The 27081-nt window shown below is 47.7% G+C and overlaps 1 protein-coding gene across 2 annotated transcripts; it reads left to right on the forward strand.

Annotated features, from left to right (window-relative positions):
• Positions 1 to 167: 167 nt before the first annotated feature.
• On the forward strand, positions 168 to 20492 carry GATA3 (GATA binding protein 3). Of its 2 annotated transcripts, none has more exons than XM_050804645.1 (6): positions 168 to 408; positions 808 to 1417; positions 3811 to 4347; positions 9554 to 9699; positions 15051 to 15176; positions 19331 to 20492. In XM_050804645.1, the coding sequence occupies exons 2-6, from the start codon at positions 1177 to 1179 to the stop codon at positions 19613 to 19615; spliced, it is 1335 nt and encodes a 444-aa protein (XP_050660602.1). In that variant the 5' UTR covers positions 168 to 408; positions 808 to 1176; the 3' UTR covers positions 19616 to 20492. The 2 variants fall into 2 exon arrangements, with proteins under 2 accessions (XP_050660602.1, XP_050660603.1); XM_050804646.1 differs by having other exon boundaries at positions 201 to 408; positions 9557 to 9699.
• The last annotated feature ends 6589 nt before the right edge of the window (positions 20493 to 27081 follow it).

A 27081-nucleotide genomic window follows, 5' to 3' on the forward strand; every position in this document is an offset into this window, starting at 1 on the left:
GCGGCGCCCCTTTCCGGTCAGTGGAGGGGCGGGAGGAGGGGCGGGGGTGCGCGGGGCGGGGGGAGAAGTCCTGGAGCCGGTTTGGGTTGCAGTTTCCTTGTGCCGGGGATCCTGTCCCCTACTCGCCAGCGCCAGGCTCCTCCCCCCTCGGCGCGGATGACACTAGAACCTCCTTAAGTTGCGTCGCGCCACAGCTGTCTGCGAACACTGAGCTGCCTGGCGCCGTCTTGATACTTTCAGAAAGAATGCATTCCCTGTAAAAAAAAAAAAAAAAAATACTGAGAGAGGGAGAGAGAGAGAGAAGAAGTGAGAGAGACGGAGGGAGAGCGAGACAGAGCGAGCTACGCAATCTGACCGAGCAGGTCGTACGCCGCCGCCTCCTCCTCCTCTCTGCTCTTCGCTACCCAGGTTGGTACTGGTGACTTTTTTTTTTTTTTTTTACGTTTTATTTTTTGCCCCCAACCACTTGGGAGGACGTAAAGCAATTTTAAAAACTCAACTCTCCTCTTTTGGAGGTTTTCTAGGTGCTGAGGGGACGGTCCCGGGACCGGTGTCCCCGAGGGAGGGACTTGTCCTCCAACTTTCAACAGTCAGCCCCGGGACTTGTCCTCCAAGTTGCTCAGCCAGCTCCGGCTCCCGCGAGTCGGGCTGCAGGGACGTCCCTGAGAGTCCTGCGGGCTCCCTGGCCGTTTCCCCGCGCGCCTGTGCGGGTCTCGGATGCGCTGGGAGGGCGGGCGGCGCGAAGGGAGGTGGTGCCACTCCAGCAACCCAGGGGCTCATCCAGGTCTCCCCTTCTCTCCCTTGCAGGTGACCCGGGAAGGGACTCCGCCTCGGAGCGGCTGAGGACCCCGGTGCAGAGGAGCCTGGCTCGCAGAATTCCAGAGTCGTCGCCCCTTTTTACAACCTGGTTCCCTTTTATCCTGCCGTACCCAGTTTTTGGATTTTTGTCTTCCCCGTCTTCTCTTTGCTAAAAGACCCCTCCAAGATTATTTTTTAAAAATCCTCTCCTTTGCTCACCTTTGCTTCCCAGCCTTCCCATCCCCCCACCGAAAGCCAATCATTCAACGACCCCCGACCCTCCGACGGCAGGAGCCCCCCGACCTCCCAGGCCGACCGCCCTCCCTCCCCGCGCGCGGGTTCCGGGCCCGGCGAGAGGGCGCGAGCGCAGCCGAGGCCATGGAGGTGACGGCAGACCAGCCGCGCTGGGTAAGCCACCACCACCCCGCCGTGCTCAACGGGCAGCACCCGGACACGCACCACCCGGGCCTCGGCCACTCCTACATGGACCCGGCGCAGTACCCGCTGCCGGAGGAGGTGGATGTGCTTTTTAACATCGACGGTCAAGGCAACCACGTCCCGCCCTACTACGGAAACTCGGTCAGGGCCACGGTGCAGAGGTACCCTCCGACCCACCACGGTGAGTGCGCCCGGGGTGCGGGGGCTCTTGTCGGCTGCGTCAGTCGTCCCGGCTCGGGGAGGTCGGGAAGGACCTGAGGGCGGGGAGAGGTCAATCGAAAGCCCCCATCTGCCGTTCCTGGTTCATTTACAAAAAAACTGGGGCCCGGAAATGGGCAAGGAAGGCCTCTGGCTCGTCGCGAGAGTGTGTTTTGAAACAGTCACAGCAGGCGCCTCTCCCGGCTGGTGGCCCTGTGGCCTGGCGCTCATCTGGCGGGCGCCAGGCCGCAGCCCTTCGTTCCTGCGCGGCTGCAGGTTTTGGGGGGTCTCGGGATGTCCCCAGGCGTGGGGTGCCCTGGCTCTGTCTCCACGGGTCCGGGCTCTCTGGGCCCGGTAGCCGGCGCCGGCCAAGCCCGGCTGGAACCCGGCTCTTCCAAAAAACCTGGCGTTCCCTGTTACCCGCTAGCTCTTTCTAGGGGGGCGGCCTCTGCCAGCGTCCCTCAATTCGCGCATTTTCAGAAAGGCCCCAGAGACTTATTTATTCACACCCTTCTCCTTGACCTTTTCCCAAAGCTAGTGCCTTTGGTTTTTAGACAGGTCTCCTACCTCTTGGCTTCAGGAATGGAATTCTGATGCTGAAGGGATTTGAAAGGGAAGACCCTTGTCTTAAGTTTGAGGGATCTGACGTTTCCCAGATTCCCGGCTGCACAGAATTTTCCTGCGTCTTTGCTTTCAAGTTGCCTCCATGCCTGCAACTCTTGTCTTATACTCTGTCTCTGGGTTCTGCCCTCCACTAACCTCCCACCTAAGATGTAGCATACACCCCCGTTTCAATAGAGGCAATTCCAGAACCACCTCTTTCCCCCTTTCACCTGGAGAAGTTTAGGAGAGTTCTGAAATGTAAAAAAAGAAGACCGGGCCTATGTAGTTTGAGGAAAAAATGATCGAATACTTTCCAGCTCTAAGTTTGTTCCTAAAGAAGAAACAGGGGCAAAACGTTGGTCAGAAAAAGTGTGAGGCTTTCTGAGTCCAGCCAGACCGAATTCTGCCCTGATCCCCCTACTTAGAGCCTGCCTTGGCACCGATGACATAGCCCCTCCGGCAGCAGGCGTCCTCTACCCTGCTGTGGCCAGGTTTTAAACAATCGTTTCTGCGGATGGGGCGCTCTCTGCCCACGTTCGGTGCAGATCAACAGTTAAGTGGAAATGCGGTAGAGGCAGACTTAATATTATTTACTATACTACTTCCTGCATAATATGAATCTTGACCCTTGGTGTTCAGAGAACTCTCTTTCCCTCTCCACTCCCCTCCCCTTCCTCTCTCTTAAGTTTAGTTTCAGTATTGTTCTTAATGGTTGAATCGAATGTCAAATGCTGAGGCAGGTACCGGATTTAAAGATCAAGAAGTGTGTGGATTTGCACTTGCTTTTTAAATGAACCCCTCAGAGTGTATGAGTTGCAGCTACTTTAAGAGTGTGTGTTTTAAATGAAGGCTAAGCAGACTCTGTCTGAGTCATCTTTGATTTAAAATATATACATCAACTGGAATTTTGTGTCTTTGGGGCTCAGGTGAAAATCACCTATGGCACTGGTGGGATCATAGCTTTATTGAGGGTGCATGGGGCTTATATTATCTCCTTCTCCTTTAGGATTTGGGAGGGTGAGAAAAGTAGAGAAAACGGCCATCCCAGGGTCCAGCCTTGTGAACTTTCTCCAACAGCCCAAGCAATGAAAATGTCCCTGCAAATCCCATTTTAGGCCTTTTGCAGGCAGCCTGGCTGATTCTGAGCAAGCACTGGGTTGGGTTTCCGGGAACTAACCCTGAAAGTCTCCTGACTTCTGTCCCAAGGCCTCTCCTTCCTGCACTCAGTGCTGGGAGCTGGGCCTGACTCCAGGGTAGTTTTCTGGTGTGGAGCAGTTGTGTGGCCGGGCTCCATCCTTCAGGCCTCCTCACTCACAGCCGGCTCTCTTATCAGGCTGACTGGGATTAAGTCCGAGTCAGGGAACTCAGGGCCATTGAAGGAAACCCATAAATCAAGTCAGGTTCTAGAGAGAGACTTTGGGGAATGTGATTTAGGCAGTGTATCTGGAGAGGCCAAATAAGCAAAGGGGCCCTTCACTCAGCAGCAACCTCTCGGGTGTCAGCCACAGGCCCTTCATTCTGCTGGATTTGATGGGACATCCCTGTGGGAGACAGGGGTGAAGGATTCTGTCCCTAGCCTGACCCCCAGGTGTGCCAGGCAGGTACTCCTGGGACCACTGGGATGAGAGAGCGGGCCTGAGCCCTTGTCTGTGCTTGAACTTTTGCTGAAAGGGAGGCCGGTGCGAGGGAGAGAGTCCCCAGGTGTCCCTGACGGCCTTGCAGGGTCACACTCACCCTCCTTCTCTCTCCTGCCCTTTCCCCGCTGCCCCACAGGGAGCCAGGTGTGCCGCCCGCCTCTGCTTCATGGATCCCTGCCCTGGCTGGACGGCGGCAAAGCCCTGAGCAGCCACCACGCCGCCTCCCCCTGGAACCTCAGTCCCTTCTCCAAGACGTCCATCCACCACGGCTCCCCGGGGCCCCTCTCCGTCTATCCCCCGGCCTCGTCCTCCTCCCTGTCGGGGGGCCACGCCAGCCCGCACCTCTTCACCTTCCCGCCCACCCCACCTAAGGACGTCTCCCCGGACCCGTCGCTGTCCACCCCGGGCTCGGCTGGCTCGGCTCGGCAGGACGAGAAAGAGTGCCTCAAGTACCAGGTGCCGCTGCCCGACAGCATGAAGCTGGAGTCGTCCCACTCCCGTGGCAGCATGACCGCCCTGGGGGGGCCCTCCTCGTCGGCCCACCACCCCATCACCACCTACCCGCCCTACGTGCCCGAGTACAGCTCCGGACTCTTCCCCCCCAGCAGTCTGCTGGGTGGCTCCCCCACCGGCTTCGGATGCAAGTCCAGGCCCAAGGCCCGGTCCAGCACAGGTAGGAGCCAGCTCTCCCCTGGGGCCTTTTCTTCTCCTCCCTCCTCCCCTTTTCCTCAATCCAGGACCGCACCTAGAGGGACCCCTCAGGGGAGCCGGTGTGTCCCAAAGCCTGCTGAGATGCCATTTCTTCTCATTCTTCCTGCCGGGAAGGCACTGCATGTCCTCCCATCCTAGCTCACGCCTGGCTTCGGAAGCAGAGGGGAAGTGGGATCTGATTTAAAACCCCCCAATGAGCTGGGAAAGGAAAAAGACAAACAAAAACAAAGTCATGCCCTCTTCTGCGTGTCGCAGGACTTCTGGATTCGGTTGGTAACTTTTAGTCAGTTTCCAAGACCAAATGGAAGGCCGAGGGAATAAATCTTGAGTGTTTCATGCTAAAACGAAACCTCCTCAAGCCTAAACAAACACAGGTCCCTCTATGACCCCTTTGGCCTCTGTCATTCTGACTGTTCCTCTCGCTCAGCTCAAAGGGGACCATGCAGTGAGGACAGTCCTTTATCAGACATGTAGATACAAAGTGTGTGTGCAAGAGCCTGGCCAAAGCTGCACACATTCTCTGCGTGGAAAAGGGGGCTCTCAGCTGAACCGAGAGAAAGCGGTGGCTTTGCACTGGGGAAGCCGAGTTGAATGAAAATCAAATATTGCCTGGCCCAGTTAGTTACCTGAAGCGTCTCCTAGAGCTCTCAGGGCAGGCAGGGGCAGGAAGCCGTATTAGGACATATTGCTTGGCTGAGCTGCAGCCAGAGGAGGTAGAAAGGAACGGAAAAGTGCTCCAGGTGTGCATCTCAGTTTCCTGTGCTCTGTTCCTTTCCAAAATGCAAGCGCTGCCTAGCAGCACGCTGCATTTTTATTCAATTGGTGTCATTACTTGCATGAAAAAAACCCCACACAAAATACTTTGGCTTTAAAAATAAATCAATCCATCACCAATTCCATTTCTAACCAAAGTAATTGAGTCCAAAGAGAGCTAGGGATTCTCTGAGATCGATTTAACTGTATTTTTAGACAGGGTTTGGTGAAGATTTTGATGTCTCCTTAGGTGTGTCCATTTCAGAGTGGGCATCTCTTCCCTGATCCACTCAGGGTATCTTGCCTCTGCTCTTTCTCTGTATAGATCCTACATAGAAAGCAATCGTGAAAATCACTTGTCTTTTAGGGATGAGATGAGCAGCCTTGAAATCGAGCTCCCAAAGCTCCGGTTTGAAAAACTTCAGAGGGAGTACTCTGGGAGCCCAGTGACCATGAGATCGGTTTTCAGGGTTTTTTTCCAGGGTGACATTCACTCTGACTGCCTGAGCAGGACTGTCTCTATTTAGTTGATATGTTTTAGCTAATCCAATTATTTTCAGACTGCTGCACGCGACAGTTGCATTGTTTATCCCGAGCCAGGAACTTTAATAGAGTCCGGATGCGGTTAGGCTGACAGAAGAACTCAGACCTGCATGTTCAGTACATGAAAGTAGGCAGGAGGGAGAGGGAGGCAGGCTAGCTGGTGGAGTCAAAAAGAAAGCAAGAGGCCAGGAGAGCTGGAGGCACAAAGTGGCCGCAGTGCCTGGCAGGGGCTGGGCTTGGGGGTGGAGGGAAGGATTAAGGAGAAGTGGGGTGCAGCTTGACTCAGAAACACAGGCTGGGGCGCTAAATCTAAAGAGAGCAGACCTGTGCATTTTGAGGTCATGATGGGATTTCTTTTCTTTTTCTTCTTCTTCTTCTTTTTTTTTTTTTTTAAAGTTCTCTTTTCTGGTAAGGCTATGAGGTTGGGGAGAGCTCGTGGTATCTGAGGCCGGGGTAGTGGTTTGTGCGGAGGGGAGGGGACAGAGTGACTTTTCCAAGATACTCTGGTTTCTTTACCCTCATTTCCGTGTTTGATTTCTCCCCCTCTTGTGCACACTTTCTGCCTTAAGTCTAGTCTTTTCTTTCCTCTCATTTCTTTCTGTGAGACTCTGAACATGGAGGGGAGAAAGAGAGGGCCGTGGTTTCCCTAAGCCAGAGCTAGGAATACCGATACACCGATTTTGGTTTTTTGGCAAGGGGGAGAGGAGGCCATTGCAATTTGGCCTTTTAACTTCCTCCTTCTTAATTCCTTTCTCACAGTCATGAAAACCAAGAACAGCACACCTGGCAGGGGCGGCGAGAGAGCTGGGACTTTTGGGAGTGTGGAGGGGAAGTTTTGAGAAGCCCCTCCTTGTGCAGGGGGTGGAGGTGGTGGGAATTCTTGAGGAGGGGATTCTCTTGGTTTTAGTGGTTGCTTTCTCTCTCTCTCTCTATTTTTTTCCCCCTTTAACCTCTTCTTTGCAAATGCATTTGCTGAAGGAGGACACAGAGAAGAGAGAGTTTTTGGGGTTGTCGCTGGAAATGGTTGAAGTTGTGGTTAGGGCACCTATTGCTGTCTTAACGCCTAGGCTTTCGGGGCTGGGACGAAGCTTTTGCAAACAAAAGACAGAGTCTTTGTATCCAGGGCCGCTTCTTAGCTCCCCTGCCACCTTTCCAGTTGGGCATCTCCCTCCACCGTCCTCTGATCAAGCTCCTGCCCTGCTCCCTACCCCCTCCCACAGCCTGGTTTCAGGGTTTCAGGCCAAGGCGGAGTAAGAGGCGTTTGCCAGCAGCTGTTGAATGTCAAGAGGCCTCGCAGCTCTGTGGTTCTTGTCACCTAAGAGAGAGGTGTCTGCCTGAGCAGCTCACAACAGGCAGGGGTGAGGAGTGGGGAGGAAAGAAGGCAGGAGAGAGTCAGGGCCTCCATTAGGAAAATTGGCTGTTTGCTGAAGTCACAGACCAGAGGCAGCAAGGAAAAAAGAAGAAGAAAAGCCCATAGAGGCAATGGCAAACTTGCCGAGTGAATCAAGACAGAAAATTGCCCTAGTGTGCAGATCCTTGTTGAAGAGGTAACCGTTGCTAGCTTTCAAGGTGTTTCTGAAAAGGAAGCTATCACCCTCCCCGGCGCGCTGCAAATGAAAGGAAATCAGACTGATCACGTCAGACTGGGAGGTCCCCCAGCGCCAGGGTGCCCAGGAGCCGGGTGGCAACCACGCTCCCCGCCTCCAGCCACAGCGGCCTCTCCTCACACTGCCCTCTGCCCAGTGCCCAAGTAGGGGAGGAGCCCTAAGGGGTCCCCTGTCTGCGCAGGGTGGGTAGTGGGCCTGCAGTCCTAGCTGGGACAGGGCCAGTGCTGCCCTAGAAGGAGCTAACCCAGAGGCCACCGGGGACACAAAAAGGCAGGCCTGTGGCCTCCTGGCTTGGGCTGTAGCCGGCTGCTCGCCCACTCACCCTTCACTCTTTCCTTCCAGCCTCCCCCACATCCAGTCTGCCACATCCCTCAGGCTTTTGACCCCAACTGAAAGGTATCTGGGTGTGATTCAGGCCTGAGTCTTTTTCAAGAACTGAGAAGAGTCGTTGGGTACTTAGGAAGGCGCCTTTGGCACACACTGCGGCATGTTTGTGTTTAATCTCAGGGGTTCTGGGGCACAGCGAAGGCACTCTGGGGACCCTAGGTTAAGAACCTTTTGGAATGTAGAGCAAAAAAAAAAAACAAAAAACAAAAAACAAAAAAACCTCTCTTATGTCCTCAATTTTTTTTTTTTTTTTTAAAGCAAAGTAGACAAAAACTAGTGGGCACCATCCCTGACTCTCATGGAAAAGGGTGCAAGACCTTCTTCCATTTGCAAAAGACTTTAACTTTCCTAAAGAACTTATCCCTGGAGAGGATCACAGGCCCCCAAGTGTGAACCTCCCCCCTAGATCCCTCCTACTTGGTCTGGGGCTTTCCAAAGGCCCAATAGGTCCCGTATCTGCCAAGGCAGATTTTTCCTCCTTTTAGGGGAATCAAAATTCTAAGGACCCTACTGGGTTCTCTTTTTCCACCCCAGTGGTCCAGGCAGGTTGGAGGTCATTAATTGCTCTCTTAAAACAAAACAGTCTTCAGGGCTCATTTTTCTTCCTTACCCACCCTCCAGGGTCCTCCTCTGGGCCTCCCCTCTCTGGGGGACCAACTGGAGTTGAGCCTCCTGTTCCTACAGGGAAGGGGAGTCCTGGCTTTCTCCGGGCACCAAGACACTGGGCACTAGAGACCCAGGTGTCCCTGGGCCCCCCAGAAGCAAGGAGATTCTCCTAGAAAGCATCTTTCTCTTCGTCCTGCAGAAGTTGAAATCAGTGAGCAAACTCCCCCGTGTCTTGAAATGGTAATTTAAGGGATTCTTCTAAGGAGTTTTCTGGGTGGGTCTGGGTCATTTTCCAGCCCGGGCTGAGGGAGTGAATATGCCGCTCAAACTCCCTACCGGCCTGGCCGGTTTTTCGTTTATTTTGTTTGTTTGTGTTTTTGGAAAAAGAGAAACTGCAGGCAGGCCTTGGTTAATGAGCAGCCACCCCCCTTCGTTAACTTGCCTCTTCTCCTGATCTTCCTCTGATTGGCTTCACTCTGTCCTCCCAAACCTTCCCTTTTCCTTTTTCCCTCCCTCCCCCTCTTCCAGGTTCCCCGCCTAAAGTTTGCATCTCCCCCCTGCACAGCCTGGCTGGGGTCATACTTTAACTTCAGTCTCTGTAACAGTGGCTGGAAAGCTATGGAAACCCCTGCTGGGTCCTAATCGCTTCCTCTCCGGCCGGGGACGTTTACAGTTTGATTGGAAGTAAAATCTAAAACCCTAGCTACTGAAATCAATCAGCCGATTGATCAATCTATACATCTATTTATTATCTGTTCACCTATCTAGCCATTGATTAATCCTTCCTTTCCCCCATCCTAATCTTCATTATTTAATCAATCTCTATAGACAGACCCATGATGATAATGGGTCACCTTTGTCTTCCTTTTTTTCCTTTGAGGGAAATGAATGGAATGTTTGGCTTTTGCCACCATCCAGGGCTCAGGATTTTCTCAGGGAAGTAGTTGAGCTGGAATCTGCGTTCCTTCTCGGTCCTGCCCGATCTTCTCCATCAAGTCGGGCAAGCCAAGAACAGGGTTCTGTTGCAACGATGCATCTGCCCCTTCTGCGGGCGCCTCTATGTGTGTAGGGGGAGCGGTCACGCGGGGACAGCATTCCCCAGCTCAACTTTGGAGCGTCTTGGAAAGAGGTGGGAGGTGGACACGCTCCCCAAAAGAGGAAGGAGAAGGAAAAAAGTTCTCCATTTTACTTTTCTTCCCCCAGTTCCAAATGCTGTCAACCTTCCCGCGTGTTTTCCTTCCGTAAGTGGCTTATCTGTGCTTTTGTTTCCAGAAGGCAGGGAGTGTGTGAACTGCGGAGCAACCTCGACCCCACTGTGGCGGCGAGATGGCACGGGGCACTACCTGTGCAATGCCTGTGGGCTCTACCACAAAATGAACGGACAGAACCGGCCCCTCATTAAGCCCAAGCGAAGGCTGGTAAGTTCTCGGGAAGGGATGGATTCCACGCTGACCATTCCCGGTTTCTCATTTCCTCTCTTCCGGAAGGACAGCTTTCTGCAGGAAATTGATTGACAGGATAGCCTCCAATCATGTCAGCTGGCTTGGGATAGTTTTTTTTTTTTTTCCAAATTTGATACACAGAACAACTCTTTTTCCCCATCCGTGTTTCTTAAGTCACTTGTGAAAATTTTAAGGAGACTGAATTCTTGGTTATCAAATCTGCAGTGTATTCCTGAATAGAATAATGGTATGAACAGGACCAGAGCAGCTGGTTTAAATGTATTGATGAGCACTGTTTGACAGGTAGAGACATTTAGTATGAGGATAGAATGTTCCAGAATGGGTTCCTGAAGTTGTGGTGTGTGGCTTCCCAGGAAGGATCACAGACTCGGTGCAGTGGATGGACTTGTTATGCTAATGCTTCAAAATGGTTGGAGCTGATTAAGTGAATTTCACAGGCTTCACCAGCAACCAGTGAGCCTAATGCCACCTTCCTTTCTTGGTCTCAGCATTTGAGAACTTTCCACAGGCAATTCCTGTGGGCAACGTCGTGTGAGTCCTCTCATACCTGGCATTTGCTCTTATTTTCTCTTTGAACTACTACCAGAGGATAGTTTTTTCCCTCCTCTCTCATTTTTCTTTAAAAATCTTTTGAAGCATGAGGGATCCTTGAGAAAACCTGGCTCTGTCAAGCATTTATAAGGAAGACTCACAAGGGACATTCATTTGCAAGCTCCTCTTTGGAAGTTTGAATAGTGAATGTAAGCGACAGAAAAATAACAACTCTAGCCACAGCTAAGAGATCAAAATGTGAATGTGGTGCTGACATTCACCAAGTAGATATGGGAGGAGGGGATTTCCCCATGCAGATTAATGGATACATGAGCATCCATCAATTTCTAAGAGAGGAAAAAGAACACCTTTGTATTCTTTTTAAAGAATTATTTGCCCTCCCCATCAGATTGTAGTGCAACTCAACACGTTTCACATCCTCCTTTGAAGAAGGAAAAACTTTTTTTTTTTTGAGATAGAGTCTCACTCTGTCACCCAGGCTGGAGTGCAGTGGCACAATCTCGGCTCACTGTGACCTCCACCTCCCAGGTTCAAGCAATTCTCCTGTCTCAGCCTCCCGAGTAGCTGGAACTACGGGCACCCGCCCCCACACCTGGCAATTTTTTGTATTTTCAGTAGAGACAGGGTTTCGCCTTGTTGGCCAGGCTGCTCTCAAACTCCTGGCCGCAGGTAATCTACTCACCTCGGCCTCCCAGAGTGCTGGGATTACAGGCATGAGCCACCGCTCCCGGCCGAAGAAGAAAAACTTTCTAGGGATGGAAATGTCCACATGACTTTAATCTTTGACAATCCTGGATATCTAGGCTTTATTCTTTCTGATCTTTGCCCCCTTCTCCAACTTTCTCAACCTTCCCCCAACTCTCCTCCTGCAGTTTGGTTTTTTTTTTTTTTCCTTTCTCTCATGTGCAAAGCTGACTTCCTAGGAAAAAGCTGCCGGATATCTGAGCGCTGGAGATAACTCATAAACAACAACTCAGCTTCCCCAACCTAAACACCAAGATGTTTGAACGTATCAGAACAAGAAGTGTTTGAAAAAAAAAAAAGGCTAGAGGTGTTAGTGCAGAATGAATATGATCACACCACAAAAGAATGTTTTGAATCACTCAAAAACCTGGCCCTAGTAAAAAAAAAAAAAAAAAAAAAAAAAAAAAAAAAAAAAGAGAGAGAGAAAGAGAGAGAGAGGAAAAAAAAAACCAACGAAAACCTTCTTGTTAAAATGTGTCTTGGTACCATTATAGGTTTTTTTGTTGTTGTTGTTTTGTTTTTGTTTTTTTTTTTTTTTAAATAAAAGTAAAGAAGGCAAAAGAGAGAGATTAAAAGTCTTAAGGTATGGGCTGATTGGTGAGGAAAAGTTTATTTGACATTTTCTTGGGTTTTCTTCTTGTGTCTGGTCAGATTGCAGAGGAGGATCGTACTTCCACTTTATACAATTTTGTCTCCACTCACCTTTCATAGGAAAGCTCTAGAACTCTGAGTAATAATTGCTTTGAATTTTAGAGTTCAATGACTGTCACATTTTCATCTGTCTTTTCTTTCTTAATCATCTGTCTTGGGCGGTTTGATGTTTTTAGTTCTATAGAATTCATAAGCTACAGGGAGATAGAGCACAGGACACATTCAGATTTCTCTTTCTTTCTCTTTCTTTCTTTCTTTCTTTCTTTCTTTCTTTCTTTCTTTCTTTCTTTCTTTCTTTCTTTCTTTCTTTCTTTCTTTCTCTCTCTCTCTCTTTCTGTCTGTCTGTCTGTCTTTTTTCAGCCCTGAGATGTATTTGACTTCTGAACACTTAGAACCCTCTGTTTTCTTCTTTCCTGTATTCCCTGACCCTTTATTCCAGTTCCAGATTGCTATTTTTGTTGAAAACATTTGCAGATTCACTGAAGACCACTCAGCCCATACATAGCTAGCTCTTCTGTGAGATGCATATTTAACCCTGAATAAACTAATGCAGGAAACAGGAGAGAGAACTGAAAGGAAGATTCATAGATTCTTTTCCCCCGGCATTGCCAGGATTTTCATACATCTCACCACTAGCGAGAGGCTGAGCTGCTTACCTTAATATATTCTACCTCCTGCTAGTGACCCAAACAGTATGGCTTGAGAGACCCTAAGTTCCCATAAAGTTTGTAGTACTGGAAGCATCTTCCTTTGCTTTTATTTAGGTTGCTGTCAATAGACTGCAAAAGATTACACGCTGCACCTTGTCATCTGGAGCTCTGATTTTACCAGTTGGCATTATACGCTTGTACTGTGTACATTCAGAATTGCTGGGCTAGGAAACCCAGGTGCCTGAGTGATATTAATCTGCTATAACTGAGTAGCTCTTCTAAAGAAAAAAAAAAACTATAGGAAGATAATAATCACATATAATTTAATTGTCAAAATCATTAAGCACTGGTTTTATGTTGTACTTTCTCCCGAAGAGTACACAAATGAAACAGTTGTTTCAGCCTTAAATTATCATGTTTCATAAAGGCAGCCTGGCGGAGGCATATGGGGTTAGAATCGACACTCATGGACAATGTGAATTACATTCAAGATGGACAGCAAAAGACTCCCATCTTCTCCATTGTGATAGATCAGGGCAGTTTTTAGTTTCCAGTTCCTTAGAATACAGAAAAGAAAGAATTTGTTTAAAAAGGTTATAGTATACTCTGTTACTTACATCCCACAGGAGCATATCTGTGGAACAATTTAGCAACTTTGAAAGAAAAAGGGTCACTCAGGTTAATTCAAAATTGCCACTGGGTTCTCCATATTTGGTGGCTTTGGGTGTTGGCTTCAACTTTTTGCTTGATAAAATATTGATATAAATTGTACCAGGATCCCAGGCCAGGTACAGTGGCTCACACCTGTAATCCCAGCACTTTGGGAGGCCGAGGCGGGCGGATCATGAGGTCAGGAGATCGAGACCATCCTGACTAATATGGTGAAACCCCGTCTCTACTAAAAATACAAAAAATTAGCCAGGCGTGGTGGCGGGTGCCTGCAGTCCCAGCTTCTCGGGAGGCTGAGGCAGAAGAATAGCATGAACCCGGGAGGTGGAGCTTGCAGTGAGCCAAGATCACGCCACTGCACTCCAGCCTGGGCGACAGAGCGAGACTCTGTCTCAAAACAAAGCAAAACAAAACGAAAAACAAAAAACAAAACTGTACCAGGATCTCCATAGTTCTTGTTCTGTGTTCTCACAACCCTACCAGAATTTTCTTCATCACAGACAGAGACTAAACTCTTTCTTCTCTCACCTTTCCTTTGATAATATTTTTGATCCAGGAACGGGGATAATTTTGCAGTTAAAATTTTTTTTTTTTTATGATAGAAGGTGAGGAAGAGAGACAGGTTAATATTAGAAGTGACCCAACTCCATTTTCTTCCAACGGTTTTTTTCATTTTTTTTTTTAAAGCATGAACAGAGAATAGTCACTTGATCAATTTAAATATGTCAAAAAGTGAAAGAAAAATCTCTCTTTTAAAGGAAATTAGGGCAGTAACACAACCAAGGAATTAAAATTCAAGTTGAGGCTGACCTTTGACCTGCAACTATGCTACTCCGTGAACAGCAAATAGGAAATGCCTGATTTCACGAAGGTGAACTGGTATCAGAGGAGGCAAGGGATCCAGAGTTCCTGACGAGTGGCAACATTCCTTGGTCTTTTGAGTTTGTTTGATTGGTGAATCAAATTTAGGTGACAGCCACCTAAAGAGAGTGAGGGTGGCTGTCTCATGAATGGGAAGTGACCAAGCTTGAAAGCACAGGCTGTGGTGGCTCACGCCTGTAATCCCAGCACTTTGGGAGGCTGAGGCAGGCGGATCACTTGAGGTCAGGAGTTCAAGAGCAGCCTGGCCAACATGGTAAAACCCTGTCTCTACTAAAAATAGAAAAATTAGCCGGACGAGGTGGCAGGTGCCTATAAATTGCAGCTTCTAGGGAGGCTGAGGCAGGAGAATTGCTTCAACCCGTGAGGCAGAGGTTGCAGTGAGCTGAGATCACACCACTGCACTCCAGCCTGGGTGACAGAGTGAGACTCTGTCTTGAAAAGAGAAAACAAGAAAGTGCAGGCTGTATAAATTTAGGAGGTCTTGTCGACTTAGGATGTCCTACTCGGCGCTTCCTCAGGTGTGTCACCCATGTGTGCATGCCACTCACTTGCACAGACGTTCTTTGCAGAATTTGCTGTTGTGTTAGCAGGCTGTTCTCTTGATAACTCAGCATTTCTTTGTTTGGGATCCAGAGTGTTTCTGGTGCTTGACTTTGTGCTTCCTTTGCTGTGAGTGCCTCCTGATGACCGGAGCCTATTTGAGGATGGATATTCTTGGGAGTTGAGTTTGAAAACAACCTCTTATGGCCCTGGACTTGGTGAAAAACGCAACTGAAAGCCCAGTTCCAAAATTGGCTGGCTAATTCAAAATTAACCACCCATAAAAATTAACCCTCTGGTGTACTTTGTGGGAGGAGGGTAAGAGGCTAAGACTGCCAGGGAGGAGGACCTGGCTTCCTGCTCCTACCGGAGAGTGGTGGGTGAAATTCTGGCCACGTTACTGCAATCCTGACATGCTCCAGTGTAGTGGTGACATTTTTCTTCTCGAGGCAGCTTTTGGGGATCTGTATCACTTTCATGTGGGCCACTTGCTAGTTTTGATTTCAATGACAATTTCTTCCTTCCTTTTGTTTTTTTTTTTTAAGCCTGTCTTCATAGTGATGACAACACATTTACCATTTGTTTTGATTTCACCCTCTCCTCTCTCCCCACTCTCAGTCTGCAGCCAGGAGAGCAGGGACGTCCTGTGCGAACTGTCAGACCACCACGACCACACTCTGGAGGAGGAACGCCAATGGCGACCCTGTCTGCAATGCCTGTGGGCTCTACTACAAGCTGCACAATGTAAGTGGACTGGGACCAGCAAGAACAGGGCTCCCTTCCTGATGGTGACCGGCAAACAGCGTCACCACCGCCCTCTCCATGTGAATCGCCCACCGCAGGGGCAGATCACAGGCTCCAAATAATCGATGCAATAGGACCTAGCTTGGAAAACGACTTTGTCTAGCATAGCCTTGCAGAGGCCGAGGGGGTTTACAGCCTGGCAGCCACACAACCCCCTTGGTATGCATTGGACACTCCACGTACCATGCAGCAATGCAGCAGTCCGATGTGCTGGCTGGGCCTGTCTGGTTTATAATGAAAAAAAAAAAATCTTCCTTTTGGAAAACAAAAAAAGCCACTGGTCCTATGTTGTTTTTTCCTGACATTTTAAACTTTTTACAGAAAGAGAGAGTGAAAGAGAAAGGTAAATAGAATTGTAATGAGTGGCAGGGACCCTGGGAACCAAGAGGATCCATTCGGTTACTGAGAGGTAAAAAATCTTGGCTAAATCTGTGCTGTGAATTTGAAATGGATTCTCCGTATAAAAGACACGGAACAAATGTCTGAGAGATTTCGTCTGATGTGTTTGTCCGAACCAACTTTTACGTGCAGAGAGCTAGCTCCTGAGGAAGGTGGCTCACCTGGGAGAAGTTACCATACCAGGGAAAAGAAACTGTCATTTTCTCCTTTTATGTCATGTTAGCAGAATGGTAATTGCCAGTCACCTGAGTTTAGCTGTGTCATTTCTAATCTTTCCATTTGGGGTCCTCTCATTTCGTAATATATCTCAATCTTAAAAATTTTTTTTTCAGGTTTTTTTTTTTTCCTTTTTTCTGAAACCATTCTGGCTCATGATCCTAGTGAGGCTTCAAGTTTACATTAATTCCAAAGACAAAAATGGTCATTTTGGTCTCTCTCTGTCTTGTTCTCTCTCCTTCCTTTTTAGCTCTTTCTGATTCTCCTAAATTCTCTTGGCCAACCTGACTTTGGCAAAGTCCGGGGCTGAGCGGGGAGGAGACAGGGACGTTTGCTTGCGGCGGTTCTGGCAATGAACTCATGTTACTCAGGAATACCTGGGAATTGGGGAGGAAGCTTTTCTGGCTGGATATTTTGAGTCATAGAGAACTTCTTAGGGTGACCCCAGCACCCTGCTTCTTTTTCACTTCTTGGGAACAAGTTGTTGTGATTCTGAGGAGCTCTATACACTCATTTCCCTGCCTGTGCCATCTCTCTCGCTGTGGTCCCGGTCCAGTGAATGAAACCAGAGTCTTACTACGATCCCTTATTCTCCCTTAGGTCCTGGGACTGTGGTCCATATACATTTACCAGCAATTAAATCCAAGTTCTGTTTTCACTTTGGGGAATTTACTTGCTGACTGCAGTAGAGATAGAGATTCATGATTCAAATCTGGAAGACTTGGGCTTATAAGCTATTAGGCTATTAGCATTAGGGTTTATTAGCTATCCAGTCATCAGCACTGCCTATGAAGTTATTTCTGGGCTGTAATTTATGGATTTCAAAGAATTTTCCTGTTACTTGATTACATTTGAGCCTGAGATAGTCCCATGATGTAGACAGGGCAGAAATTATTTTTACTTCGGTTTTACTTGAAGGAATTATGACTCAGAAAAGCAAGTCGCTTGCACAAGGTAACGTGGCTGAGAAAGTAGAAGAGTCGGGGCCCATTTCAGAGTCAGGAGGCTTTCCTGGGAGGTTGGCAGTGTCAGAACTAAGAGGAGAACCAGGGGAAAGGGGTCGCTGTCTTTTTTTAAGAGTACAACAACATTGTAACGAATTGTGTGTGTGTGTATATTTCATCCCTATATCCGTGAAAGTATAGGAATTACAGAAGATTGGTTATATGCTTTTTTGAACAGTTAGCTGGGATGAGATATGATCTCACTTGTGTCTGATCATATACATATATATATGTAATATATTTCTGAAGAATATGAATTTCTCAAATCAAAGAAAAGCCGACAAATCCTCTCCATGCCTCACTTCTACCTCCTCAGTCTTAATGAGCTTGGTCTTCATGACTGGGCTTGGGTGAGTGGGAGACAGAAACTTCCTCATCCTCAACAGTGGTTTTTCTGTCTTCTCTGGTTTACCAGGAATTCGTAAAAGCAGGGGATTGATGTGTATTGAACAGTAAGATATAATAATCTATTAACGTTGTCATCGCGTTGCGTTTTGCTCTGCCCTTCCAGACATCCCTACATGGACGCCATAAGCTCTTTCTTCTTATCTAGGTGTTGAGATAACTGCCTACCTCGGTATCAGCATCTCTCAGTGGTGTTGTGACTGGTTATCTGGGGTTGTGTGGCTACTGGTGTAACTAGATATTATATTTAGATACCTGGCTATGTAGAGCTAGATGTCGGCATCCAGAGCTGTGTATCTGGACATTATCTTGGTGAAGATTTGATGTGGGAGTAGATTCCTGTCATCTCTGTAGGCTGCATCTTTATCTTGATGAAAACTTTGAAGAAGGAACCCGGAGATGTTCCTCTGGCAGTGACCTTTCTGGGCTCTCCTGCCGTCGGTCACGTTGCCTTCCCGGGTATGGGGGAAATAAGGTCTCAGCTCCAGTGTGGGGCTTTGTCTCTTCCTCCAGGTGACCTCTCCCAGCTCAGCTTCGGGAAGCTGGGTGTCGGCTGCTCTCAGCACGTTGGCCATTTGAATTCTCCCTTTCTCAGGTGTGATTTTCTGGCTTTGGGAATAGACAGGTAACACCCAGAGCCGAGGGTTCTCCACCCTTGAGAACTGTGGTGGAAGGCGACGCTTTCATCCCGGGAAGTCAGGAACGGCCAGGACACCGACATTCACTCCTTGAGTCTGTTTGCCACCCTCCCCTGGGAACGTGGCCAGATGTGGAGTTTGCTCTTCCGGGCAGATGTCTGCTGTCGGGGTTAATCTGCCTCTGCCTCCCTGTGGGGAGTAGCTTCTGTTCGCTTTGTAAAGTTTCCTTTCTTGATTCTGGGCCCCCAAAGCAAGTGTATTTTTAAAAGGCAAATGAGGTTTATCAAGAAGAGAGAAATGGTAGCCATCTCCGAGATTGAAGTCTCTTGATCTTCCGAGTAGGATCTGGTCTCTGTCTCTTTACTCTAGCACATTCTTGGTCTTTTCCTTTTTAAGATGAGTGCCCTTTTGTGCTTTGCACCCCATAGGTGGTTATGAAATACTTGTTGATTTGTTGGTTGGCTGTTTGTCTGGTTAGAAGTGGAGAGTCAGAGCTAGGTGGAAATAGCATTTGCAGCCACTGCAGCTGCTGCTGGAGTGATAGAGGCAAGAGATCAGCTTTTGGCCAGGCGCGGTGGCTCACGCCTGTAATCCCAGCATTTGGGAGGCCGAGCTGGGTGGATCACAATGTCAGGAGTTCGAGACCAGCCTGCCCAATATGGTGAAACCCCGTCTCTACTAAATATACAAAAATTAGCCAGGCGTGGTGTCGGGCGCCTCCAGTCCCAGCTACTCAGGAGGCTGAGGCAGGAGAATGGCGTGAACCCAGGAGACAGAGGTTGCAGTGAGCCGAGATCGCACCACTGCACTCCAGCCTAGACAATAGAGTGAGACTTCGTCTCAAAAAAAAAAAAAAAAAAAAAAGAGATCACCTTTAAGAAAGGCATGGTTTCATAAAATACAACCCTGCTACATATAAATTCTGGGGGAAGATTTTATGACCTCTCAAAGGCCAGGTAGAAAAGAGGCAACCACAAGTTATTCAGTAGAGCGGTACAGTCCTCATTTCTTCAAGGCAGACGGCCTTAACCACCTAGAGGCCGATGACCTGGGGAGTGCTGTTCAAGTTCTGAAGCAGATTTGTCAGAGTAGACACAACGGTATTTCCCTCTTGAAGATTCTTCACCACCTCGATTCTTATGAAATAGTCTAAGGAAGTTCTAAAGAAATAAGGCAAGTGAACTCCATTTTCGTTACCAGAGAAATACAATCGTATTAGATGGGTCTCTCATCTGGTAACTGTATGTATTTGAGTTCTTCAGTCCCTGGGAAAGAGACAGGAGCAAGTGGGATAGAGGAAGGGGCCGGCTGAAATGGAAACGGATCCCTGATCTGGGGCGGCCGGTGGAACCCTTGTTGGTGTGGGAGAGCCTGTGCATTTCAGAGGCAGCCAAAAAGTAAAAAAAAAAAAAAAAAATTGATCTTTGTTTAGATTAACAGACCCCTGACCATGAAGAAGGAAGGCATCCAGACCAGAAACCGAAAAATGTCTAGCAAATCCAAAAAGTGCAAAAAAGTGCATGACTCACTGGAGGACTTCCCCAAGAACAGCTCGTTTAACCCGGCCGCCCTCTCCAGACACATGTCCTCCCTGAGCCACATCTCGCCCTTCAGCCACTCCAGCCACATGCTGACCACGCCCACGCCGATGCACCCGCCATCCAGCCTGTCCTTTGGACCGCATCACCCCTCCAGCATGGTCACTGCTATGGGTTAGAGCCTTGCTCGAGGCTGGCAGGGCCCCCAGCGAGCGTCCCTGCAGCCCCCTTCGACGTGCATTTTTGCAGGAGCAGCATCATGAAGCCTAAACGCGATGGATATATGTTTTTGAAGGCAGAAAGCAAAATTATGTTTGCCACTTTGCAAAGGAGCTCACTGTGGTGTCTGTGTTCCAACCACTGAATCTGGACCCCATCTGTGAATAAGCCATTCTGACTCATATCCCCTATTTAACAGGGTCTCTAGTGCTGTGAAAAAAAAAAATGCTGAACATTGCATATAACTTATATTGTAAGAAATACTGTACAATGACTTTATTGCATCTGGGTAGCTGTAAGGCATGAAGGATGCCAAGAAGTTTAAGGAATATGGGAGAAATAGAGTGTGGAAATTAAGAAGAAACTAGGTCTGATATTCAAAAGGACAAACTGCCAGTTTTGTTTCCTTTCACTGGCCACAGTTGTTTGATGCATTAAGAGAAAAAAAAAAAAAAAGAAAAAAGAAAAAAGAAAAAAAAAAGAAAAAAGTTGTAGGCAAATCATTCGTTCAAAGCTGTTGGCCTCTGCAAAGGAAATACCAGTTCCGGGCAATCCGTGTTACCGTTCACCAGTTGCCATTGAGGGTTTCAGAGAACCTTTTACCAGGCCTACATGCTTTGTGAACAAGTCCCTGTAATTGTTGTTTGTATGTATAATTCAAAGCACCAAAATAAGAAAAGATGTAGATTTATTTCATCATATTATACAGACCGAATTGTTGTATAAATTTATTTACTGCTAGTCTTAAGAACTGCTTTCTTTCCTTTGTTTGTTTCAATATTTTCCTTCTCTCTCAATTTTTGGTTGAATAAACTAGATTACATTCAGTTGGCCTAAGGTGGTTGTGCTCAGAGGGTTTCTCATTTCTTTTCCATTTTGTTTTTGGATGATATTTATTAAATAGCTTCTAAGAGTCCGGCGGCAACTGTCTTGTCCCTATTCCTGCAGCCTGTGCTGAGGGTAGCAGTGTATGAGCTAGCAACGTGCATGTCAGCGACCCCGGCCCGACAGGCCATGTCCTGCAAGCGGCCCGGCTGCCTCTTCGCCCTGTCGTGTTCTGTGTTAGTGATCGCTGCCTTTAATACAGTCTGTTGGAATACTATTATAAGCATAATAATAAAGTTAAAATATTTTAAAACTACAAAATGACATCGTATCCACGTGGTGGCCAAGCTCTTCCAGAATAATCTGGTAGCTCTAGCTCATTTCAGAGAAAGGAGTTAAAAGAGACAACAACCAGACATGTTGAGTTATTCACTAGGAGCCGATGCTAACCCCAGAGGGTCAACGTCTATTTTGGGGGAAACTGGGAGTATTTGGAGTTCTACATGCGGCCCGGAGGAATTTATCCTGGGGCTGGGGTGACATCTGGGGTCCCCTAGTGAGCGGCAGTGTGTCTTCCTGCTCTCCTCCTGCCCATCGAAGGAGGATTGGGAAGATTTTATGCTGAGATTCCCAGGCGCAAACTGCAGCTGATGGGTTCCTCGAGGTTCTCTTTGAGATGGAAACGAGCCGGCTGCGCTTATGTTCATTTCTGTTTTGCTTTTCTACCGTTGAGTGAATAACACCACAGTGAAGGGATTATTGGAATGTTTTCGAAACACTAAATAACCATTTTGTAACTTCTGCTGTATAGTTTTCTTTTCCTGTGGAGGGAGTGTGTAACTATAGCACACGTTTAAAAGAAATCTGTTAATTGCCTCTGCGCTATCTTGGCAAATATTTTAAACCTAAAGCTAAATGTTGAAGTAAAGGTGTAGCGCATTACTGAGATGCAAATGGAGCTCTCTCTGGCTCCTAATTAATGACCTACAACTCGAATGTTGTTTCCAATTACTTTTGAAACACCGAAGGAAAGAATCACTGCTGGCCGTGGTTAACTTGGGAGGTTTTGTCACGTAGTTCCAATGTCTTCAGGTTTGCCACCGCTTTGCTTCATGAACAGATTTGAGTTAATGCCCTTTCACCTTAAGAACAGGGAGTTCAAATTCTTGACATTCTTAGGGCTGGACAAGGGGCGGGGGACACGTGGAAAAATCCCAAACTCAGTATCTCAGCTACGTTTTGTTTTAGGTACATTTCATCCCATTCCTTCTTCAAAGAAATGTCATTTCATCGTTGTGGGCATGGATTGAACCTTCTAAGATGTTTCTAGCAGATGATGCAACAGCTGTGAAATATAAGTATCTATATATAATAACAGTGATTCAGATCCTTTTTGTTTGTTTGTTTTCTTTTTTGAGACGGAGTCTAGTTCTGTCGCCCAGGCTGGAGTGCAGGGGCGCAATCTCGGCTCACTGCAACCTCCGTCTCCCAGGTTCAAGCGATTCTCCTGCCTCAGCCTCCCGAGTAGCTGGGACTACAGGTGCCCACCACCATGCCCAGCTAGTTTTTGTATTTTTAGTAGACATGGGGTTTCACCACGTTGGCCAGGATGAGCTCGACTTCCTGACCTCAAATGATCCACCCATCTCAGCCTCCCAAAGTGCTGGGATTAGAGGCATGAGCCACTGCGCCCGGCTCATTCAATTTATTCTTTGGAATATTATCATATATTTTAATGGCCAGAATGGTTTGGTTCTTTTTTTCTTTTTTCAAAACTATAAGACACAGTAGAATAGCAATACTAAAGAGGGTTTAATCTAGAAAAGTAGAACAAGATTGCAGATCTAAAATATTGCTAAAATTTTTTTGAGTAAATTATATTCCTAACTAATTTCCAATCTGTTTGACCTCACTTTTGAAGTTGTTGTATTAGCACATCTATAGGAGAATATTTGAGAAATATATGGGTTTTTTTTGGAAAAGATCTGAGGATTTGGGTTATTTCTTTAAAACGTTTAAAAATCCAACAAAATAGAAAAAATTACTTAGGAATCGAAAAGTTTTGCTATTTATAAACGCTTCTATAGTGCTTCTAGATTAAGCACTTTTTTCATTTATTCAACAAATACCCAAGTGTCTAAGTTGACCTTTTTTTTTTTTTTTTTTTTAATTTTTTAAAAGGTAGATCAGGAAACAGAGAAATCAAGATTCCAGTGATGTCATTCTTACTTTGTGACATTTACCTTGTTGTTCCTCTTAAAAATGAACTGCGTGAACTGTGGTGAGCTTCTCACTGGGCCTCTGGGTTAGTCCCTAAGCAGACAGGTTGTGATGGAACTAAGGTTACCCAGAGCTCACCTTCTGAGATCAGCGTCTGCTTTCTAAACCTTTTTTTCTTTATTTTTTGAGACGGAGTCTTGCTCTGTCGCCCAGGCTAGAGTGCAATGGTGCGATCTCGGCTCACTGCAACCTCCGCCTCCTGGGTTCAAGTGATTCTCCTGCCTCAGCCTCCTGAGTAGCTGGGATTACAGGCACGCGCCACTGCGCCCAGCTAATTTTTGTATTTTTAGTAGAGACGGGGTTTCTCCGTGTTGGCCAGGCTGGTCTTGAACTCCTGACCTCAGGGGATCCACCCATCTTGGCCTCCCAAAGTGCTGGGATTACAGGCATGAGCCACCGCACCCGGCCCTTGCTTTCTAAAACTTTCTAAGGTCTTAAAGTTGTTTTTAAAGCGTACTCCTCATCACAAGGCTTCATTTTGGTATTTCACAAGTTTAAAAGTGTGTGAAGGGTGCAGATTCTTTCCAAATATTGCATACGTGACTCGAGTTTAGTGAAACACCTGTTCCCAAATTCAAACCCACAAACTCCAATGCAATCCATTGCCTGCCTTGGATGTTTTCCTCCTCATGGTAAATTGTCCTATTTACATTTTGAAGATGTAGAGGTATTATTACTCCATTTTCTCTTGTTCCATTCCCTTGTCCACATCCTCAACCCCAAATCTACCCCTAGAGCCATTTTTGTGATCCTGCATGGACAGAGGACATTGGTGGGTCCTCTGCAACTTCCAAGCTAAGGAGAGATTAAAAGACCAAAAGAAAACATTTGGACACTGGCGTATAATTTTATCCATAGAACAAAATGCTAGCCATTATCTAAATCAGCAGAGCAGCACACCAACACCTTTCGCCCTTCAAAATGAAGCAAACTTCTGGAAAACATCTTCATTTTTCTTTGTACCCTCTAGCTCCAGCAGATTTGACATCATCAGCTCTGTCTTGTCCCTACGCTTTGCAAAGAGCCCAGGAAGTGGAAAACTCTGGAATTCTGAGACACTCATTGATCATTTGAGCGTGTTTTGACTGTTGTCCTAGAAGTCTGGAAACTAGGGTTTCGTTCTTGGCTGTGCTGACAGTTAACAGGATGATGTGAGGCTCTCTGATTTCTCTGGGAGCATGCTTCGTAACTCTGTAATTAGTGAGATACTCTCTAAGACTTATGGGAGATTTTATTATTATTTTTTTTTTTTGAGAACTTTTCTGAGGAAAGGATTCTTCGCAGCCCCAGCCATATTTTTTTTTTAATTTTTTTTTTTGAGATGGAGTCTCACTCTGTTGCCCAGGCTGGAGTGCACTGGCACAATCTTGGCTCTCTGAAACCTCCACCTCCTGGGTTCAAGCAATTCTCGTGCCTCAGTCTCTGGAATAGCTGGGATTACAGGCGCCCACCACCATGCCCGGCTAATTTTTGTGTCTTTAGTAGAGATGGAGTTTCACCATATTGGCCAGGCTAGTCTCAAACTCCTGGCCTCAAGTCATCCGCTCATCTCTACCTTCCAAAGTGCCTGTGATTACAGGCATAAGCCACCATGCCTGGCCCATAATTTTGACCAGGGTATTTGAAAAGCCTGAAGGGAGAGTAGCCCATTAAAGATTCCAGATGGGGGCTGGGCTCAGTGGCTCATGCCTGTAATCCTAACACTTTGGGAGGCTGAGATGGGCGCATCACCTGAGGTCAGGGGTTCGAGACAAGCCTTGCCAACATGGTGAAACGCTGTCTCTACTAAAAATACAAAAATTAGCCAGGTGTCGTGGTGCATGCCTGTAATTCCAACTACTCAGGAGGCTGAGGCAGTAGAATCACCTGAACCCAGGAGGCGGACATTGCAGTGAGCGAGATCCTGCCACTGCACTCCAGCCTGGGTGACAGAGCGAGACTCAGCCTCAAATAAATAAATAAATATAAATAAAAAAGATTCCAGATGGGTTGGGGGAGTTCCACTTCTATCTGCCCTTAGTGCTATCTCGTGAACTGCAACTTGTATTTCATGACTGTCAACCCGGGATACGAGTCAGCGCCTCAGTCTTAGGAGTCTGCTCTTTCTGAAATGTGTCCAGGCCTCTCTCGAACTGAATACACAGGGCTTGCTTGTCCTGCTGATTTTGGCAGCCTGGTTCATATTTCTCTCATCCATTGTGTAAAGAAATTCTGCCTGAATTGCTTACAGGCTATTCTAGGGCTATAGCCAGAGTCCAGTCTTTTTTTTTTTTTTTTTTTTTCCTTGTCCTGCCTGTCTCTCTTTCTCTTTGGAGAAGGGGATCAACAGAGGAAGTGGATCAGTGCTCAGAAAAGTGGTTCCTTTTAGGATGCTCTGTTTGGATCCTGGTGTCCCCGAGTCACTTCCTGACACGCCCTTGAGCTCTGGTGCAGGGGACGCTGGTCCATTAGCCACATTGTCTGTGGTGCATTTTTACAATCCCCTGTCATGTCTGCGTGCAGTGCGGCAGGCTGCACATTGGAGCCAGGATTTAGAGAGTGGGCCCTCTCCCCTCGCCCTTCCCTACCCCCACAGGTCTCAAGCTAAACAAAAGCCATGCTGTATAAAGCCACTCATCTCATCCCTGACTTTACTGGCAGGGCCGGGTCCCCAGCAAGAGCCTGAAAGATATGTAAACACCTGGAGGAGCCTTTGTGCTTGGGCCTTGCGTTGTGTAACTAAGGGATGTTGTGTGGGGAACTGAGGCTCCCAGGACCAGGTCCTCATTCAGAGAACAGGTCTAAAGAGGACCCTGCTTCAGAGACGCGGGTTGCACAATGCCCAGACTACTGCGTGCTCTGCAAGGAAACCAGCCAATCTGGTTTTGTTTTTGTTTTGAGGGGGTTGGGGATGGGCTGCCCGTGGGCATAAGAAACTTCCAGAAAATTAAAGTTTTGTTTTCTTTCCTTTTTTAAAAAAATTATAAAATTAGTGAATAATTTATTGACCAAACCTGTAAAGTACCAAACTGTTTTTCTTTTTTTTCTTTTTTTTTTTTTTTGAGACGGAGTCTTGCTCTGTAACCCGGGCTGGAGTGCAGTGGCCGGATCTCAGCTCACTGCAAGCTCCGCCTCCCGGGTTTAGGCCATTCTCCTGCCTCAGCCTCCGGAGTAGCTGGGACTACAGGCGCCCGCCACCTCGCCCGGCTAGTTTTTTGTATTTTTAGTAGAGACGGGGTTTCACGGTGTTAGCCAGGATGGTCTCGATCTCCTGACCTCGTGATCCGCCCGTCTCGGCCTCCCAAAGTGCTGGGATTACAGGCTTGAGCCACCGCGCCCGGCCCAAACTGTTTTTCAGAAGAAGCAGAAGGGCCAGGTGTGGTGTCTCTCACCTGTAATCCCAGCACTTTGGGAGGCCAAGGCAGGAGGATCACTTGAGGTCAGGAGTTCAAGACCAACCTGGCTAAACATATGAAAATTAGCCGGGCGTGGTGGTGCACGCCTGTAGTCCCGGCTACTCGGGAGGCTGAGGCACAAGAATCGCTTGAACTCAGGAGGTGGAGGTTGCAGTGAGCTGAAATCGCGCCACTGCACTCCAGCCTTGGCGACAGAGCGAGAGTCTGTCTCAAAATAAATAAATAAATAAGTAAGTAAATAAATAAATAAATAAATAAAGCAGAAGCCGCCGAGCTTTCCTCCTTGCTGTTGAACTGACCACGTGCAGTGCAGTCTTAGGAAGGGTTTGTCCCGAATGCTGTCTTGAACCTGATGGTCTCTGGGGGTGGGGTTGGGGGAAGTTTTCGTATAGCATTTGTTTTTTTGAGGGTCATTGAAAGTTCATCTCATGAACTGGAAGGGGTCGTTAAGTAAAAGCCACCTTGTAAACTGTGGCCACCCTCCTCTTCTTACTGTTGGGGAGTCTTTGTTCCTCTTTATTGGGTCTACTAGGCTACAGCCATGCCAAGGATAGCACAGGGACTGCTTGAGCAGGGGCAACAAGTGGCCCACTCTGCCCCACAACCTCCCGCAGCTTCCAGGACAGCCTCCACCACGGGCACAGCCAACTCTGAGCAGACGCTGCCTGGCTTTCCCTCCATCGCCAACCTGGTGATCCCGAGTCAGGAGCTCTGTGACTCTCCTCTACTCTAGGAAGACTGTTCCCATGCCAGGCACACGAGCTGGCCTGTCTTGGATAAATTCGATACCCAAGTGTGTGAAACCACCCTGTTCTTCACTTTGAACATCTTCGGGCTCCCTTGTGCCAGAGTGACCTGAAGTGCCTTGATGCAAGATGGGCCTCCGGTGGCAAAGTCTCAATTTCCAGATTGGAGTCACTGTTCTG

This window comes from Macaca thibetana, chromosome 9 (genome assembly GCF_024542745.1).
Source record: "Macaca thibetana thibetana isolate TM-01 chromosome 9, ASM2454274v1, whole genome shotgun sequence".
NCBI classification, from domain to species: Eukaryota; Metazoa; Chordata; class Mammalia; order Primates; family Cercopithecidae; genus Macaca; species Macaca thibetana.

Bases quoted from the DNA above. Each gene is read 5' to 3' on its own strand.
- GATA3 (XM_050804645.1), top strand. From the start codon at position 1,177: ATGGAGGTGACGGCAGACCAGCCGCGCTGGGTAAGCCACCACCACCCC. The intron at 4,348-9,553 runs GTAGGAGCCAGC...TTTTGTTTCCAG, and splicing joins CAAGGCCCGGTCCAGCACAG to AAGGCAGGGAGTGTGTGAAC. The intron at 15,177-19,330 runs GTAAGTGGACTG...ATCTTTGTTTAG, and splicing joins TCTACTACAAGCTGCACAAT to ATTAACAGACCCCTGACCAT.